At 32.5% G+C, this 20521-nt stretch overlaps 1 protein-coding gene across 1 annotated transcript; it reads left to right on the top strand.

The window, feature by feature from the left end:
• Positions 1-4592: 4592 nt before the first annotated feature.
• LOC130894779 (vesicular acetylcholine transporter) lies at positions 4593-20271 on the top strand. Its single transcript, XM_057801762.1, has 2 exons — positions 4593-4786; positions 11047-20271. The coding sequence occupies exon 2, from the start codon at positions 11143-11145 to the stop codon at positions 12829-12831; it is 1689 nt and encodes a 562-aa protein (XP_057657745.1). The 5' UTR covers positions 4593-4786; positions 11047-11142; the 3' UTR covers positions 12832-20271.
• Positions 20272-20521: the final 250 nt, after the last annotated feature.

The following is a 20521-nucleotide window of genomic DNA, read 5'->3' as shown; positions in this document are numbered from 1 at the left end:
TTTATTTGACGCAAATAATCTTGTCGCCATCGAACTATCCTTGACGATTCGATTATTGCCATCCGTTTATTCAGTTTTGTGTGTTTAAAACCACATGCTGACAAAACTTGACGTAATTTTTCTAAACTGGTGTCGCAGCCCTGTTAATAATAAAATATTGAGTAGCTTTGTCAACTGATATCAGTTTTTCTTTACATGTTTTCTGGTTTTGTGAATGATCCACATCAATCCCTTTCGTGACTACTGAACCTAAATCCATACCTGTCTTCTCACTAAACTGTTCTATTTCATTGTCTTCTTTCGCCTATGGTCTAGAGAACGCCATATTTCTATTTATTCAAAGAATAATGTAATCTGTAATCAGATGTAAGAAAATATCTAAAGGGTTTTTTACCTCTAGTTTTTTACTCTTAAAAGAATACAAAAATACACATTAATACATAAACTAGATAAAATAAATAAAAAATATACTGTGTAAATTATTATTTAACAAATAGTATTTATATGTAAGTAAATCTGAAAGATTAATAAAGAAACTTTTTAAATCAAAATAAAAAAAAATCAATCAAATTTATGATTTAAATATAAAGAGACTTTTAAAATCAAAATAAAAAAAAATCAATCAAATTTATGATTTTAATAAATCTATCAGATTGTGTGGCAGGAATGTTTTCATGAGTAAACAGTCCACGTGGACTGACGGTTTGCTAAATGTCTACTGAATACGGGAGTGAATATTATTTTCCATTTCTTAATTTGGTATGAGTGCCGTGCGTATTTATGAAATATTGATTGTTCCTCACATAAATGTCTTCTGCAATTGATATTGGAAGAACTATAACTACTTTTGTTAATAACAATCCATTAAACAATGTAACTGAAAGCAATACAAGTTTTAGTAAATAAGATTGTTAATTGCGATTGCAGAATTGTGCTGACGGAGTTGCGAGACTTGGTCTTGATGGAATTATATTTTCATGCGATGGCGGAGTCATCCATTTCATCATAAAAGATTTTTAATATTAATGTGGTCACTATAAGAAGTCGTTGGTTAGGCTCATTACTTAATAACTTGAGACAAAAGGTCCCTTTAGTATAAACTGACTTCGTATTACATGGATTTCAGAGCTTTTTACAGTAAAAAACTGAGTTACGAGACTTTTTTCTGTTACTAAGTTTTGGTTTTGATGATATCTCATTTCTTTTTGTGGAGTGGGTAGTTTAATATTCTTGAAAATAGCCTTCTCTCCGGAATTGCCTGTTTCTTCTCTTCCTTTATCCTTATTTTTTCTAGTTCTTCTTGAATTTGTTAATTAGCGGTGCCTTTTTCTTCAGAGGTGTTTCTCTCATTTGCTTTCGGATTCTCTGTCTTCTAATCTTCTATTTTTATGGCTCTCGTGTCTGTTATCTTTTCTTCTATCTCCTGTGGTGTTAGAGCGAACGTCCTACTCCGCTTTTTTGTGTTGCAACGCTTCAAATCTTTCCAGAATTTTTGACATATGTATCTCCATAGTATCCATCAGCGACTGTATTCTCTCATTTTTCTTATCGTTTTTCTCCTTTTGTTTCATAATTCATTACAGTTCTTTCATTTGACACGTCTCTATCCAAGGTCTTTTTCCGTATTTTTAGGTATCCCGGAACTCTGTTTTGGTTTCCCTATATTCACCTGAAATACCTAAAAGTGCCTACAAATAAAATAATAAGAGGTACTGAGGAGTGTGGCTACGACTACCTGAGTCATCTTTCAATGGACTTCACTCGATGGAATCACTCGATAATAAGATCTTACTTTTATTTCAAATATTTTTTTAAAATAGGGAAAATTATCAAATATATTAGTATGAATAACTTTCGAAAAAAGGTCATTCAAGCTTCTTGATATTCACATCCTAAAAATTTCGAATTTTCAGCTAAATCTCCAGGTTACAGTATCGGGCTCATATTACTATTCTGACGAAGCTTCATCTGTTATCCCATTATGGAAAGTTTAAAGCGGATTCAGTTCACGTAAAACAATGTCTCACCATGCTAGAAAATTTAAGAGATCGCTAGATCGCTAGATTGTAATAAAGTCGGTTGAGGCAGCTATTAAATTATTCAACCGATATTGTAGGGTATTGATAATCAAAAGGCGGTTTCGTATAATCGAGGAATATGCGCTGTAATTCTATAATAATAGAATAAAATCTCATGCTTGAACAAAATATAAATGAATAATGTTAGTTTCCAATGGTCTTTTTGTGAATATTCAAACAAAAAGAAAGCGTTGATATTGGAAATGTATTCTATGGTTTCAAATTAACGTTCAACTTGCTCTTTGAGAAACTTTGGGAAACAATAACTCTTGGAGCTTAGATGCAAGAATTTTACCATAGAACTCAATAAATATTAATCTGAAGATGCAATATTCAGACTGAATAATGGATGTGGTATAAAACCGGTCATGAAGAAGCGATAAGATAGATGCTCACACCATCTCTGACCATTAATAAAATTTGTACAGAGTTGTATTCAATATTACAAGCGAATATAATTTCAGCGAAATAAAATACATAAATGAATTTGTTTCATTCGTAACTTAGAAATTAGAGTGAAAGTTTCATACCACTTTTTGGTGAAAGCTAATCATTGGGATGGGAAAAAATTGTTAAGACCATTTTCTGTTTATTGCTTCTGTTACAACAATATAGATACAAAGTAAAATCACACTGGGGAATAAATTTTAAACTTCATACCCATGACAATTTCTGGGATATTCCAAATTTGTGACCAAGTTTTTCCCTTGTGGTTTTTTATTCAAAATGATTAATTATTCAAAATAATCAGCATCATATTTATCTTCCTCAGAATCACCGTTCAAATCAACTACGAGTTTATTTGAAATTGGAATATGTTGCATATATTGTTTTTGAACTTATTTTATGTAATTATTGGTATTTCTCCAATTCTCGTTGCTAATGTTTGAACAAAGAGTTTTTGTGTGAAGTCTTATTAGTTCTTGTTTATAGTAGTTAATTTGATTTGGACACAGTAGTACGGAGGTAATTTTAAAACAGTGTAACCATTCTTCTTGGAAATTTCGTGTTCATTATATCCTTTGGGAATTTCTTTTGTTTATAAAACTTCTATGATTTGCTTCTTTACATAATGCTCTTCGAAATGTAAATCTTATTCAAGTAGAAGTTCCTTTGGAAGAATAATTTCTTGAGTGAGACTATCTAATATAACTACACTGTTTGCGTAGAGTGCTGATAACAGTCTTTCTTTGAACTAAGACAAGAGAAGGGTTCCTTCAATATGCTGGTGGTTATCTGAAGAGCTATACTCAACATGCTTCAACTAATAATGCTTCATTCTTTGCAGTCTTTCAGCCATGAATTTTGTCTAAGTCCAACAGACCGTTTTTCTTCGATCTTCCCTTCTATTATCAGGCGAAGAATCTCATATCGCTCGCCTCTCATTGAGGTACTGCAACTTTCTCTCCTTGATTGTCGTGAGAAGTTTTTTATGTTTACCCAAATGCTGTAGGGCCTCTATGTTTGTCTAATGTTTCGTCCAAGATATCCGCAGCATTCACCTGTAGGCGTACATTTCGAACGCATCAATTTTTTCTATGATCGCATCCATGGCCCAGCTTTGGCAACCGTACAGAAGAGCAGGAAAGATTTAACATCGAAGCATTCTGGTCCGGAGTTCCAGGCTGAGGCTGCGATTTGCCAGAAGTGTCCTCATGTTGTTCAGAGTTTTCCGCGCTTGTTCAATTCTTGATCTGATTTCGAGTTTTGGATCGCATTGCTGGTTGACAAGTGTGCCCAGGTAAGGGTCTTGGTAATCTAGCTTGTTGAATCAGAAATGAATTTCACATGAAGTTCAATTGGGTTAACAATAGGAGAGTAAACAAAACCACCTACTGCTTCTCACAAATACACCTCATTGACAATAAAACCTCTGGAGATAGAATTTTGAGTTATATGCTTTAAGCATAAATATAGCTTAAATTAATTGTTCCAATCGAAAGAAAAACAGAAATTTGATGTTTTGAGACTTAGAAGGACGATATTTATTTTGTTTATACAGTTATATTGTGTCAGCTATACACCTAATGGTTGTTGTTACCAATTAATGAATGCAACCACGAAAATTCCAACAAACAAACAGAAAAATTGAGATCCAATAGAGAAAACAAGCCAAAACGTGTTTGATTACCTCTTCCATAATCCAGAAACGCTATTAAAAAAAACGCTATTTGTATACCTTCGCAAATCTCTATTGAGTGAATTTTTATTATACTAAAAATGTAACCTATTAGGAGTTTCGAAAGCAACCATCCAGTTATTGTAAATTTTACAACAATCGGAATCGACCTTCATTCATTAACGACCCACAACAAAAACCCATTGCAAACATATGAAAAAATCATAAATTATACCAACTGAAAAGAAATTGCAATTGGTCCCAAAGGAGGTGACTCGAAATCGACGCGCCAATCGCTACGGATTCTTCGACGCCTGTCTGCCGGCGTCGTAGCTAGGTGCCGCCCCTCGCAGTCGACGTCGGAACGGTAGCGTCCTCATCCTCGCGTAGGCTGCCCTTCGTGACGCGTCTGACACCGTTGCTGTCAGTGACCATTTTTGTGTGCACCTGGAGAACGTCACCGTGGAGGCCCGCGGTGGAGGTTTAACGGGCCCGGGAGGCACCTTAGGCCTACTCGGTGAATCGCGAGTCGCCTCTAATATTCGAGGATTTTTTGCTACCCGAATCGGCAGCGCCCTACCAGATACAGGTGAGTCCAAATATATATTCGGTCTACTCGATTTTGCTTTTTATAATCAATATAAATAAATTTTGTTTATTAGTTAAATGATTTCAAAGTAAGAACGACCGGAATCATTCAAATAGGTGAATCAATTAATCAATGATGGATAGTTTTGCGCATGTCTGACCTTAACTAATATATATATGACAAAAATTACCACAGCCTTTCCTGTTTAGATGTATTACCTCTGCAAGGTATTGAATTTTTTCTGAAATTTAAGTGGAAATAGATTTTTTTAGGCTCCGCGCAAACACAAAGTTATAAGAGTGTGAAATTGGCTATTTATCATTAAATATTTAATCATGGTTCCATTTTTGTAAGAAAAAATATCACGGTGAATACCTGCTTCATAAAATTTTCAAATTTTGTTCTGGAATCAATGGAAAATCAATGGAAAAACAGATTTTTTCACAATTTTCCACACCCACTTTATATTTATTAATCTTCCATGATAATTTGTCTAGATCTCGAGTCTACATAAATTAAAATTGAGTTTGAGAAACAAATCTTGAAGTTTTGATCTACTTTGATCTTTATCAAAATTAAAATCAAGACAAATCGTTACGAAATATATGAAAAAATGTTTAAGGAGTAAAAAGTTGAAGGTAATTATCTATTTCAACCTCCTGATCAATTTAACTGCTTCACTATTTTCTCAATTAGTTTTTCCTCTCTTCATGTTTTGTATTTCTTCTCCACTATAGTACTTTCCTCATTCCCTTCCTCCATATCTTATAAATCTGTATTCTCATTTAAAGAACTGGACTAGAATTGACCTACAGAGTAGTCTCTCCATGTATTTAGTATTTGTTCTTTCTCTGTTAGTAATTGATTGTTTTTTTTTTCTCATCGTAATGTCCTTATTCTCTTCGTCCGTATCTTGTAAATCTGTATTTTCATTCAAAGAACTGGATTGGAATTGACCTATACAGTAATATTTCCATGTATTTAGTATTTATTCTTCGGGTTTTTTGACTGTAAACGGAACTAGTAAGAACAATTTAACAACTAGGGAAATAGTTACGTATCAAGTTCATCGAAATACAATAGACAAAATATTAAAATGGAAAACGGTCCAAAGAATCACAAAGAGCAATTAAAGATATTGAAGAAGATGTGTGAAATTGGAACATTTGATTGTATAGAAAAAAGTTTGAATAATGTAACGAGATAATTCATTAATTTTAGCCCAGAAATATTCATACAGCAAAACCATGGACTATACAGGATAAAACTTTTACTTCATCTATGATAATGTGATAATGAAGAAACATTCAAGTTCTTTGGGTCACTTGTACTCATAGCAATATATTTTTTGTTAATTCCCAAAATTATTGTTGTAATGATGTGCAATCTATTCAACTGAATCACTGTTTTATTTCTGGTTAGTATTTATTCACATATTACACTTTTTTTGTTAGAAAAATCTGTATTTTGTCACTAATTTTCCTTGATTCAGATGATTTGTATGTAAATATTATTTTGTAAATGATCGTATCCCAATTCTAAGATGTTTTCTCCTTGAATTCAGGAAACTACGAAATCGGAACAGGATGTAAACGTTGTAAATTTAAATGAACCGCGAAAATAGATTAGTTCGGCCTCCTACCATTAAGGGCACTGGCAACTAAGGTCGCATTTCTTCTTAGGGTACGTTCTGTGTGCTATATTCTCAATCAATTTACTAAACAATTATTTGAACAAAATTTCACTTTTTTCCCATCAATTATAATTTCTTGTTAATTAACTAATAATGAAGATGAGTATTGGAATATGATACCTGGTTGTTGAGTAAGTTTTGCTGTTACCTCTTGGTTCAAAGGGATTCGTTTTCCATTCATGAATTTTTCGAGATCTGGAAACAAATCATAGATAGCCAATTCTGTTAAATATGATAGATGTTACAACAATTCGTACTCCAATTCACTGATTCACGCGATGGTTATTTGAATTGGCTTAAAGGTGAATCAGTTCTTTTGATAGTGAATAGAAAATTATAATTAATACTAGAAGGCACCAAACAAGTTACTCAAACCAAGTCTGTTCTGAATTTTATTGGTAGCGCCTCAAAATTCAACAGAAAGTTATCAGTTTGTGTCATCACGTCTAAAATCGTTTCAACATTTTTTTTTCTCTAAATAAGTGAGCAGTAAGAACTATCGTGCATATTTCAGCCTGGATATTCGCAATCAGGATAAATATTGGCTGTCACACATCTGCTGTATCTCATGTCGCAGAAGCTTGACTGGTTGTTTCAATTGAAAATATTTAGCAAAGCCTTTTGAATAATTTGTGGTATCGCTCCATTCGACTGTTATTTTCACTTAATCAATATCAAAAGCTTTTCGAGGAAATAGAAGCATACGTTAAAATACTCGAAGTTGTCTTTTGTAACAAAAACAATCCCTCATTCCGGATGCTTTCTCTAGTTTATGGTGTTGGAGAAAGTTCAAACAGCTCTGAAAATGAAGAAATTCAAACAAGACTTAAAACATCTCCTGATAGTCCGCAAGCACCGCATTTTTGCACCGTAAGCGTCACAGTTCTTATGTTGATTTGTTTTCTAGCGAGAACGACTTGGTGTACTGTAATGACATTGAGGGCTTTATTTTGAAATTGGGTAATGATTATAGATCGGAGGAATTGAGACTTCTCATTGATTCCTCAATTCTAAAAGCTGCAATGCTCAAAATTTTGTAAAAGCCATGGACAAAGATGGAGCTGGTTTAAAATTTCTAAAACAATAATTTCCTCTTTTGAATTTTCGTTGAAAAATCAATTGAGTATCTGGTACTCATTACCACCTTAAATGAAAAAAGAAGAGCTTGGATGGCGTTTGTCAAAGTTACTGAAAACTTTTTGAGTAACTACAGATCTCCTCAATATTCTGGCCTCATTAGAAAAAGCTGACTGAATATTATAAATTGAGATGTAATATGATTTTGAAAATACACTTTCCACCTAAGGTTTTTTCCACAACATTTGATGGTCTTTAATAAGAGGCTCCAGCCTTAAGCTTCATGAATACTTATGATGTTTATTGTTTTGCTATTATAACAAGCGAAATTCGTCCTGAAATTCGTAAGAAAAAATGATACAAACAAAATTTTTCCATTTCTGAGTTCTAACTTGATTTGAGCTCGATATATAGGATTCTCATCATTTAGTAACCTCTTGTTTCGACTCAGGATCATTGTGGTAGAACCAACTTCCATTTATAGTTATAAAACGATGCACTGAATTCTTTCTACTAATTTTTGTTGAGAGAGTGAACACAGATTTATGTTCACGAAGACTTAGTACTACTTTGCAAAAATATTGTCGCACTATTGGCTTGTGTTTGGCTTGTTTTATGAGCATTATGTATAACACGTTAAAACTTCACAGTAGAACTAACTGTAATATACAGATGTCTTCTTTTACTACGTATAGTTAAACGACGTAATTTATATGCTAATACATATTTGGCAGTCTGTAGCATTTTTCAGTCTTGATTGGCCATATATAAATAAGTGTTGAATCTTAAAAATATATATAAAATAATATATCCTGCAATGAGCGAGTGAGAGCCATTACTCGCGAATGGATGACTATACTTTATCTACAACTATATTTGCTGTTAAAAAAAACAAAGTCTATCATTAATTTTTTTCGTTTTGATAATTTTAATTCATAATTATTTTGCTACAGTTATTGAAAATTACTAGTACTGTCTGTGGCAGTGTATATTATCATCACTTTGTATGATAAAGTGACTGTTGAAAATTAGTTTCTTAATTTTTTTCCTCGTTTTGATTTGTTATTTATGCTGGCGTCGATGTAACCATCGGCAACTACCGTCGATTCTCATCTTATTTTTTTTTTTCATAGCTATGGAGTCAGCAGCTTCGTTTTAAGTATCAGAAACATACCAGGTTGTTTTCCCGTAGCAATCAACTTATTTTCTCCCCACTTTATGTATTTATCATTGTGGTAAATGGAAAATGGACATTTTAATGTAGCATGAGGGATTTTTAGTGTGAAATTTCTAAAATTTTCATAAAATTCAACTATTAGAGCTCCGTTCTCTAATTTTATCTTCAATTTTCATGGGTCTTAACTTATTCGTGCAGCAGTTTCCCAATCAAACTCTTGAATAATATAATCTGTGCAAAATTTTGATACAACATTCATTTTATACGACACTCATAGTCCTTTCAAAAATTTATTCAGCTCTTGTGGTATCAAATTCTTTGCTTTTTAGCCTTTGGTCTCGTGCTTTAGGAATGTTTAAAGTTTCATATAGTTCCATCTGGATGTTATAGTGAATCTCCATGATACTTTTTAGCATCAAGTAGAAGTCCTTTAGAGAAGTGAACAGGTCAACATATTTTCAGAAAAAAAAGTTCTTGCGTTGACTACTATTTCATAAAATTCTTCTCTATGGCATTATATTTTCACTTTGATTATATAGGTAGACATTTTATGATGCGCTTGAGGCTTCAATTTATCAAGAAAAGTACTGCTAAGCATTTCAACTTCCTCAAGAACACTCGTACTCATGGTGGTAATTATCAATTTACGCGAAATGATCAGAACTCAAGATATAAATGAACAAAATGCACAAAATAAATGAATTAATGCTCATAGAAAGAAATGCCATCGCTATAGCAGTGTGGCTCTACTTGCTGGCTCCAAAATAATGTATTATGATTAAAAAATGATGTGACTTTTTGCAAGAAGATCTGATAATATTATTTCATCCAATTGTCAACATTATACAACATATTAATAAGGCAATCTAAGAAAATAGCTGATTTACTTCAAAATGACGGGCTGTGGAGTAAACAATCAATGTATGTAACAATATTAGCTTCTCTTAGTTTTCCCGGTAGTGAGTGTTGTTTTGTAATTTTTTCTCATATTTTTAATCATTAATTTCCATTATTACGTTCAAGTTTATCGAACGCTAGTGACTACTTTTTAAGATTGCAAGGTGATAACCCAGTGGCAAGGAAAGTGGAAGGACAAACTTAAAGGCTTAGGAACCCGGAATCCTGCTTATTTTCCACAAGTTGCCAATATATTGCTTTTCAGACTATATTTATCGCTAACCTTCACTGAACACAACACTGAACTAAGTATGTTTAAAAACCCCACGACACTACGTTTACAGAAGGAAATTTCGCACTTCTCTAAGTAGCAGCTTTTTAAGAATCCTTTTTGCAATAAAACTCGAAATACGCAATCAGATCTAAAATTCAACAAATAAGTCCATAAACCACACAAAAACTTACGGCGGAAGCATTTGTTTACCCCACGGCGGCCATTTTTAGATGGGTATCAGCTGATTTCGACAATTCTTTAAATATGATTTGGTGCAATTACTCTAAATGGGAAGCATAAATCTCACCACATTACATTATTAGACAACTAATTTATGATTTGAATTTACTATTCACTAACTATTACTTATCACGATTCGAATTGTCGTTAATCATTAGTTGGAATACTTAACTCAACTCTCCAATCTTCACGTATTTATATAATGACGTTTTCTCGAAAATTCGACGTATCAGCATTCGCCAGTGTTCTAGAAAACATAGCTGTAACTGTGTCGACAACTCTAATTATGAGAATTTGTTCATTTACATCACTTTTTAATATATTTTGTCATATATTTTCCAACGAATGAATATGCGGAGCATTTTTTTCGAAATATCGTGCTGAATGTAACATAAAATTATCAATTCCCAAATTTCCTAATAATTTATCATAGGAAAACACTAATTTGATGGAGCGCCATGTCATAATATCTCGAATACGAGTAAATTGAGAGATTTTTGAAATTTGTTCGATCCGCTAGGTCTCCGAACATAAGCCCACTAGACTTTTTTACAGTTAATGGAACAAGTCCAATACTTAAAAATAAAATGTCGATACGCTTAGAAGCATATTTAATGATAAATTCATGTTGAGTTCCAAAATAACAGATTCAAATAACTTATTTACCCCTTTGTAATTCTGGTTACCAAAAAAACTCTTATACCAATGAAAAACTTGAGGGTAAAAAAATTCTCATATTATGTTTCGAATTATATACAAGAGTTCATTGAATTCAGTGAAAATTCTTTGTGAAATGGTTGCATGCTGGCTATAATATAACATAATGTGGGGTGTGGGGGGTTAAGCGCAGTGCCTCCCCACCCAATCGGACAAAAAAATATTAATAAACTTCTTCTGTCCAGGTTAACCCGGATGGCACTGCGCTTTCCCTCACGGACACCAGACAAGTAGCTTCCATCCCAAGTAAAACCACCACCCACCGTTGAGAACTCTCCAATATGGCGAGAAGAATCCCATTCATCAATATGGAGTTTGCCGAACTGAAAGCAGTCGTATGGGCGAAACTCCAAGAGCCCCGGACCCAAAGAAAACTAGTGTTGATTATAGTGTCTATAGCTTTGTTACTAGATAATATGTTATACATGGTAATAGTCCCTATAATCCCAGATTATCTACGGTATATTGGAGCCTACGAAGATTTCACGGTTCCGGGAAACGAGTCGCTTCCACCAGGTACACCCATGAAGCACGACCACCATGGCCAGGATCAGGCTACCGGCATCCTATTCGCATCCAAAGCAATAGTCCAGCTCATGGTAAACCCATTCTCCGGAGCGATAATCGACCGCATCGGTTACGACATTCCCATGATGATAGGATTGACCATAATGTTCCTCTCGACAGCAGTGTTCGCTTGTGGCCGGAGTTACGGCCTCCTCTTCTTCGCCCGAAGCCTACAGGGAGTGGGATCGGCGTTCGCAGACACCTCCGGACTCGCCATGATCGCAGATCGATTTACGGAAGAAAACGAACGTTCACAAGCTCTCGGGATCGCCCTGGCGTTCATCAGTTTTGGTTGTCTCGTAGCACCACCGTTCGGCGGAGCCCTTTATCAGTTCGCAGGCAAAGAGGTGCCTTTTCTAATTTTGGCGTTCGTTTCACTGATAGACGGTTTCATGCTACTGCTGGTTATGAAACCTATCAAAGCCCAAATAAAAGAATGCCAAATGGCCAAACCGCCAGGCGTGCCTATTTGGAGACTGTTTATGGACAAGTATATTGCAGTTTGTGCGGGGGCTCTTATGATGTCCAATGTAGCTTTAGCCTTCTTGGAACCAACAATCACCCTTTGGATGGAGGACAATTTAACAACGGAAAGCTGGAAAACCGGAATAATATGGCTACCAGCGTTTTTCCCACATGTCTTTGGGGTTATTATTACAGTAAAAATGGCAAAAAAATATCCGCAATACCAGTGGATTATGGCAGCGGGAGGCTTGGCCTTAGAAGGACTATCGTGTTTCATAATTCCCTTTGCAAATTCCTACATTTTCCTTATGGTCCCCATTTGTACCATATGTTTCGGTATCGCTTTAATAGATACAGCTCTTCTTCCTACCCTCGGATACCTGGTGGATGTCCGTTACGTTTCAGTATACGGAAGTGTTTATGCAATCGCAGACATTTCTTACTCGCTAGCATACGCCGTTGGACCTATTATTGCCGGCGGTGTCGTAGAGGCAATAGGTTTCACAGCACTTAATGTACTTATAGCTTTCAGTAATTTACTTTATGCGCCGGTACTGATGTACCTCAAACATATCTACGACTTCAAACCGTTCGAGAACGAAGCCAACGTTCTAATGCAAGATCCTCCAAATAAAGAATATCAAACTTATACGATGCACGACCAAAAACCCATTTCAAGTGAAATACAAAATCATTTGGAATACCAACAACAAGAAACAGATTTGAGCGCTAATTATCAACAGGGGTACCAACAACAAAACTACTCGCAAAATTACCAAAATACATATCAAGAACCGCCTTATCAAGAAACTCCATTCCAGCAGCAGCCACCTCCTCGTCCGCAGGGTCGTGTGCTGCCGCAACAACCTGAAGTGGCTAATCCATTCAGACCTCAAGTTCAATCCACTGGAGGTAACCCTTTTAAACAAGGATTTTAAAAACAGGTGTGTGTATGTGTGTGTATAAGTGTACATTCGGATTCTAAGTGTTTTTTCATTTTATGTATATACCATACCAAATTGTTCCTCTTGTTGTATATATTTTGTAGATTAGATAAATCATTATATCCAGTAGGTGGAAAAAGCTTTGAGTGAGGCCAATCAGCTCAAATATTTGAATATTTGGGAGGTCCAGGTCGAAAATGAAATATCGAAAATTTCAAATTTATATTTTTAAGTCGTCTTGATTTAGATCTCTCCTGATTTGAATTAATAAAGAGACAGGTAAAAATTTGACGTTTCGATTCTTTGCGGTCTTTATCAAAATATGATATAGACACTGACAATTTGCATATTTATATTTAGAATATATCTTTAGAATAAACAAATTTCAAATAAGAAGATATCTACAATCAAGACGATTTAGAAACATATCAAAAGGTCTAATGAATAAGAAATTGAAGAAACTTTAATTCTGTTATTTATCGCTATAATTTTAGTAAGACGTTTTTTATATGTCTTCATATTTTTATAGAAGCTCTAGTCTGTAATATATGCAATAATACAGTGTGTTCAGGAAATGCTGTACTCAAACTAGATATGATTTTATGTCATTTCAACCATATAATACGCCTTTTGATGATCAATGTTATAGAATCACCTCTTCAAAACATTCTTAGAAAATGCGCTACCTACAAACTTAAAACTTGATATATTGTATACATATGCAGTGATTCATTTTCCAAAAATTCGAATACTATAAGATGAAAAAATATGTTTGTATGCTTTAAATTATTATTATGTTCTGTTTTCGACAAAATATTCACTTATTTAATTCTATTCTATTATTATCATCATCAACATAAAACCAAAGATTTTTCTTTACTTCATGACAATATCATTTCATAACTCAAAATTATAAATTGATAATATTGAACAGCATGAAGCAGAAAAATTAAAATAAAAAGACAGCTATCGTACAGTAACCATAAGTATTGTCGTGTCATTGGACAAACGTTTTTTATTAACCAATGTTTACCTCGCTGTATCAAGATATCATTGTAGATTAATAAAATTTATCAATTTTGAAGTTTGCCAAGGAATCGCTTTTTTTAATATGCTCAAAAAAAGGCACTAGCAATCCACTACCTGGATATAAAATCACATCTTATAGCTATAGTTTGATAGGAGATTTTCTGGACACATTGTATATATTCAGTACTGGTACTGAAATTGATTTATTTTTATAGGTAATTGTTAGATAGGGTGTGTAGGGATATTGTGCAATATTGAATTGGTATCACTCAAATCTTTAGGTCAATTCTTTAACCAAAATTCAAAATCTATAGGTTCAGTTATATTCTTTTTTCTCTCATTATTATATACAGAAATGGTTTTCAGAAAAAGTTCAGTATTCAGTGTTTAAAAATGAGTATAAAGTGTGGAAGGCCAAATTAATTATAATAAATATTTTTTGCTTAATATACTTAATAATCTTTATTTGCTATTTATGGGTATAACTGTCATTCGAAAAAAGTTTTCCTATTGAATCCAGTCAGTTTATAATGTACCTATATTTTATTTCCAATAAATATGTACAAGATTCCATTTGGTTTTCTCACACTGTATGATGAAGACGAGCTTCTGATATTTGATATATAATGACTGGAAATACACCTTTAATTAATAGGAGGAATAGAAAATTATGCGAATTTCAAAAGATTTTATGAGAAAGAATTACAAATTTTGTGTTTCACTTGAGAACAACAGCTTACCAATGGCAAAAAAATGCGCAAGGCAAATTATAATTACTATATAATAAATTATTGAATCCTATTTCAGCACATTGTATGATATCTCCACATTTTTCATAGTTTGATCAATGGAAGGAGAGACCAATGAAGGATTCTATAAAATTCATTATAAAGAAGAAACTATGTGAAAATTTATCTCCAAAAAACTTCAGCTCGCTAGATAAAAGTGAGGTTGTGTTGATCATTTGTTGGAAAGTATGTATTTTAATAATATAATCATTTGAGTATAACACGATGAAAGGGAAGAATCCCAAACTTTAAGTAAAACTGTACGCTCCCACAGCGTTCATATATTTCTTTATTTTGAAGGGAATCATGAAGTAATGATTGAAATCCTATGATATGTCAATCTCTACAAGCCCCACATGTCGATATTGTAGATGAACCCTCAGTAAAGCATGTATGTCCTCTTTCCCTATTGTTTTATTTTTCTCTATCTCCAACTGTCCTAAACAGTATGATAAAAATTGCTCATATGAAAATAATGTTGAAAAAATACACATACTCTTATTTACCATGTTCGGTATTTGCAATGACGAGAAAGTTATCTCCTGAAACGTCAAGATCATTTTTGAGACTATCTAAGGCTTCATCTCTATTTTGTACCCAAACGGTAATTTAATATATTTATACTGCGTAAAATTAAAAACTTTAGAATATTTTCTTGCTATTTTACATTTTTACCACAATTTTGAAAATCTGTCGACGTTTATCTTACGATTTAGAAGGTGAAATATTATAAAACCTTTTCTTTTATCTAAAATTGGAAATCTTATAGGTTCTAGTGAAGCCTACAACAATATATTGGTCAGATTGGCAATCGTATTGCTTTAAAAATACTATAATAGAGTGATTCAATGAGAATTTGCAGTAACGAAATCTAATGTGAACTTATGAGGTACTGGCTTCTTTTTCTTCAAAATAAATAGCGATTGAGAATGTGAGATCAATTTTTTCCCACAAATTCATGGCCCTTCGACCTTTTATTACACTCAAATTGTCATAATATTGAAATGGATATTTTCCAACTATTTATGGTTGTTTTACTTTTTATCAAGATTTCTGATAGTTCCTATTTTTTCGAATATGATTGATTACACTAGACACAGTTTATAAAGCACTTAGTTGTGGTGCTGAATGGGATCCCTTACAACTTTTGTATTCTATTGGAAACGAGATTTGTTAATTTTCAAAAATATACCGAATATTTGTGCTCTTTTGGACAGTATTTTCCAAAACTGGAATTGAAAAATCTTCAATTTTAGATAGTTTAAAATCGATAGAACTTCTTTTATTAATTTTCAACACTTAGTGAGATCCCAAGAATTTTTATCTAATCATCATTTTTTTCGATATCTCCAACAGTTTTTATGATTTTCACTCAAAGTTATATTGTCAAATGTCTTTCATATAAATGTGAATATACACTGAATATTTCCATATATCATGAAGTTTTGAGTTATCATCAAAAAAGTGTTTTTCACTTTTGCTTTGAGTTTCATTACTTTACATTATTTTCCAAGAGCTACAATAAACAACCAAGAGAAAGCGATAAGAATATAAATTGAGAATCTAGTTCATAAAAAACTTCCATAAAAGTAAAAAAAGTCTGGTATGTAAGGAAATCCTCTGATTATTGACATACTGGAAACTGAACTAAGATAGTGAATTAACGTTCAATATGGAAAAAAGTTAATGTCATTATTCATATTCATAACGATAACGATTTAATGAAATATATCATTTATTTTTCAAATTGTAGGCAAGAAGTGATTTTAGTTTCCAATGTTTAAAAGATTATTGCTGGAAAAGAGCCAAAGCATCGATCTTTTTAGATAATTAGCAAAAAGAATTATGCTTTCAAAATAGTTGAAGAATTGACTTACGTTTAATCTGGGTACATTTCTTTTGATAAGCTTATAATTCGCAGATATTAATGATTCGATTTGATATAAAAGATTTCAACTCAAACTTTCTTCATCATCCATACTACAGTAATTTTTATCACTATTAGTGAAACAATTAGGTAAGTAGTGAAAGGATGTCAATAATTTCATTCCAGTCACTAAGAATCTCAAACGCTCAAATATGACATTGATTGGGAATCATATCATTATCGGAAATATTCTCTGGTGTCTTCGTAATTAATTTTATTGTTCACATCGATGATTGTTATAATCAGGGTTCATTTTAATAGTAGAATTTTATAAAAAATTGCCAGAAGTAGAAAAACTATTGTGTGAAAAACTATTTGTTGTAACTCGTATTCTTTTGGGCTTGTTATGAAAAATTCTGCTTTCTTTTCGTTTGCACAAATAACTATTTATTCCATATTATCACTTCCATATTTTCTATAATATTCTTTTTATATTTATTATTCATTATCCCATAGGCTATGAGATCACCATACATTGAACCACATAATAAAATAACTAGATTGAACATAGCTTAATGCAAAAGGGCACACAAAAAAAGTTATAGCTCTTCAGAAGAACAAAATAGAAACGAATTTTCTTCAATATTTTATATTCAACATTTTGTTATGAACATGAATAGCATTGCATTCTTTCCGAAAAAAAAAAATTATTTAAATCCCCCGATACGGTACAGCCCAAAGATATTTAGAGGGGTTTTGAAGCCATAAAACCTCCCAAACTTTCCTTTGCTTCAAAATTAATTTTGAATTCTCAAACATTTGTTCATTTTGGCTGTTGTTACTTCTTTAAAAACCTAGTTCTTATCAAGATTTGGCTTCTTTTCTATTAAGCTTATGAAATTCTCTAGTTGAGTGCTCAACAATTCTGGTCTCAACGAATATTTATCTAACAGATACCTCAAAAACTACATAATTCCAATTGAAGCTTGTATTTTTGGGAATTTCTGAATTATTAAGTGATTAAGATTTTTGTTGACACATATGCAGAAATCGTAGATATGTATTTGATAACGGGTTAGTTTGATGAGGCTAAAACAGGTTTTCAAATATTTTTTTGTAAATTGGTAATCATTAATTAATGAAGTGCAAAGTGCAGCAGCTGCGAAGCGTAATGCAGTGTAGCAGGCAGAAAACGATTCACTTCCATTGATCGCCTTTTGCTAAAGTTTTCTGATATTAAAAACCTTGGTACAAGCTCAAGATGTTCGTTTAGTCAAAATTTAAGAAACTTTATTTTCATTCTCATCAATTAACAGTAAATTAGCATTTACTAGATGAAGATTTTTCTAAAATAAGGGGATTTGCTATTGTTTTTTAACATAAAACAACGGAAATATCATTTTTTTTTCATTACGTTTGAAGCTATGCCCCTTCATAACGTACATATATGTATTGAAGAGAATCCGTGCTTAAAAGAGTTTCATAGCAGAAGCCTACTGATTATTTGGTTGTAAGAAAGAGAACGTGAATTCTGTTAAAATAATTCACTTATAACATTTGACGCATCCATAGAACAAAATGATTTATTCAGAAGACAATAATATTCCGAAATAATTCTCTTTTTCTTCTTGGAACAGCGCCAAATGTATAATCAGAAGAGTGGAGGTCGTTTTGAACTTCAATCTAATCAAATGAATACTTAATGAAAAACAGGTTGCATTTCGATGAAAACTGTCTCTCAGAAGTAGTCAAAAATGATGTATGAAACCGATGAAGTCATAATACTGAATATTTGTATCGCATAGAAAAGTTTGATGCTTTTTAGAGGCTCATAATCTTCCCAAAATGTTTAAAAGCTCTTCAGACATAGTAGTTTCTATAAGAACAGTTCATGAAATATGGAAAAAATAGATTTCCGTTGTTCGTTTCCCAACAGCTGTAACTTTTTTTGAATGCAAAATATTTTTCACACCAGAATATGTAGTTAGTTCTTTTTTCATCATATTCGTAATAAAAACGGATTAAGTCGCATAAAATCCTATACAAAAGATTGTGAAAGCATTTTATTACTCTTGAAAGAAATGTGGAATGAGTATATTGAATAGTTTCGATCTGCTTTTATTTATTCAGTAGAAGTACAAAAAAATAAAGATTATGGACCTTATCAAAGAAATTTCACCTTCACATATCTAAAATAATCAATTATATCTGCTAATAATTATAAATATGTACCCATATTAGACAAAGATCGTATTTTATTCACAACTATAAAGAAAATATATGGAAATACATATTTTAGTTTGTCTCTGATAGTTTTGTTTGACGTTTTTAATATATTCTAATAATATATCAACTAAGATCGCAAACATATCAGAATCGAATGATTCAAAGTGTTAAGTCGTGATAGGTCGATAACTCGATCGCTTAGATATACAGAATTAGTTATTAAGACAGAGGATATCTTTGAAAATTGTTCAAATGATGTGAAAGAAATGAATTAATATCATTCGGTGCTAAGCCGGTCCATATATAAATTTGGACTAATCCAGAAAGTTGATTTTTTGAGTATTGTACGTGTAGTACCTTTCCGCATCTGAAAAAAAGGGTTGAACTTTCTATAATACCTCTAATATGCGATTTGATACAGGAAATCTGATAAAACTTTATTTGTAGCTTTTTTATACAACTTATGCCAACATTTTTTTCTACCGTTAATATTTGATCAGATATCAAAATTTCTTTAATTTCTTATTTCTTAGACCTTTTAATATGTTTATGTTTCTGAATGTTCTTGATTATAAGTCTCTTCTGTTTCAAAATTAGTTTTATTAATAATTTTGCAATAAAAGAGACCTAAAATTCAAGAACATTTAGAAACATAAAGATATCAAAATTTAGATCATAAAATTTGTTTTTTCCCACTTTCCCTCGTTTCATGCAAGATATCAAAAACAGTTTTCTTTCAGTTGATCTTATAGAAAAATATGACCTATAAAGTGTCGCAAAATTGTCCATACCATTCCTCCAAGCACGTTCCTCTTCACCATTGAGATGCTTAAAAGATTATGGAACTTCGTCTTATTACTCATTATTCTATCTACTCCATTCCATTGAAGACAGTTGTGTTTTGAGCGCCTCTACGGATTTGTGAATGAAGCTCGGAATTTGACCAAAAAGAAAACTGACTAACGAAGAGCGTAGAAGGGAATGTTGAGAGCATGAGCATATGTAGTTACAAAGTCGATCGATTTAGAGGTTATATCTACCACCAGATAGTAATCAAACTTTGCTGTATATGGTGTTTATATACATGAAAATTAAGTGAATATTTTGCGATTACAGTGAACGACAAAGAAGTTGGATCATCTTCACTACTCACATCAACGGAAAACGCAGTATATATCATATATTTACAAGTGGAAAAGTAGCTCTAGGTTTATAAGCTTCCTTAAGAATATGGTTAGCGTCGAACAAATTATTGACTTACAGTCCATGCGTAGTACAATTGAACCAGCTTCATCAGATCTTTTGAAACTAAACTGTCTGTGGAAGTAGATGAACAGGTGTTGCTTCAATTGTAGTGTGCGAATATACAACAAAGACGTCAAAGTCTAACCATGTGAATAATTTCATTACATACTAAGAAACCGAAAATGCGCACCGATTTACGTCGTGTAAGTCATGATTTTAACTTGATTTCAAATATTAATACGCTCTAATATTTGAGATTTCTTTCAATTCTGTCACGTGGAGGGAGAAAACAAAAAAAGAAGTTTCTCTATCAGACATTATAATTCTTTTGTCAAGATGACGAAGAAGATACATTTATCGGCAATTTAGAGTTGAGCTCACTGCACAATATTTAGAAATCAGTTTTCTGGTTTTATGTTTTGATTTTGAAAAGTAAAAATATTATATTCAAAAAGTATGAAAACCTGTAAAGTCGTGTCATCTGCCTTACTAAATTGGAATTTCTCCGTTGGAGATATTTGTTCTGAAC

Source organism: Diorhabda carinulata, chromosome 6 (assembly GCF_026250575.1).
Source record: "Diorhabda carinulata isolate Delta chromosome 6, icDioCari1.1, whole genome shotgun sequence".
Classification (NCBI taxonomy): Eukaryota; Metazoa; Arthropoda; class Insecta; order Coleoptera; family Chrysomelidae; genus Diorhabda; species Diorhabda carinulata.
Note: the sequence above shows the minus strand (reverse complement) of the source record. Positions and strands in the feature narration are given on the sequence as shown.

Bases quoted from the DNA above. Each gene is read 5' to 3' on its own strand.
- LOC130894779 (XM_057801762.1), top strand. From the start codon at position 11,143: ATGGCGAGAAGAATCCCATTCATCAATATGGAGTTTGCCGAACTGAAA.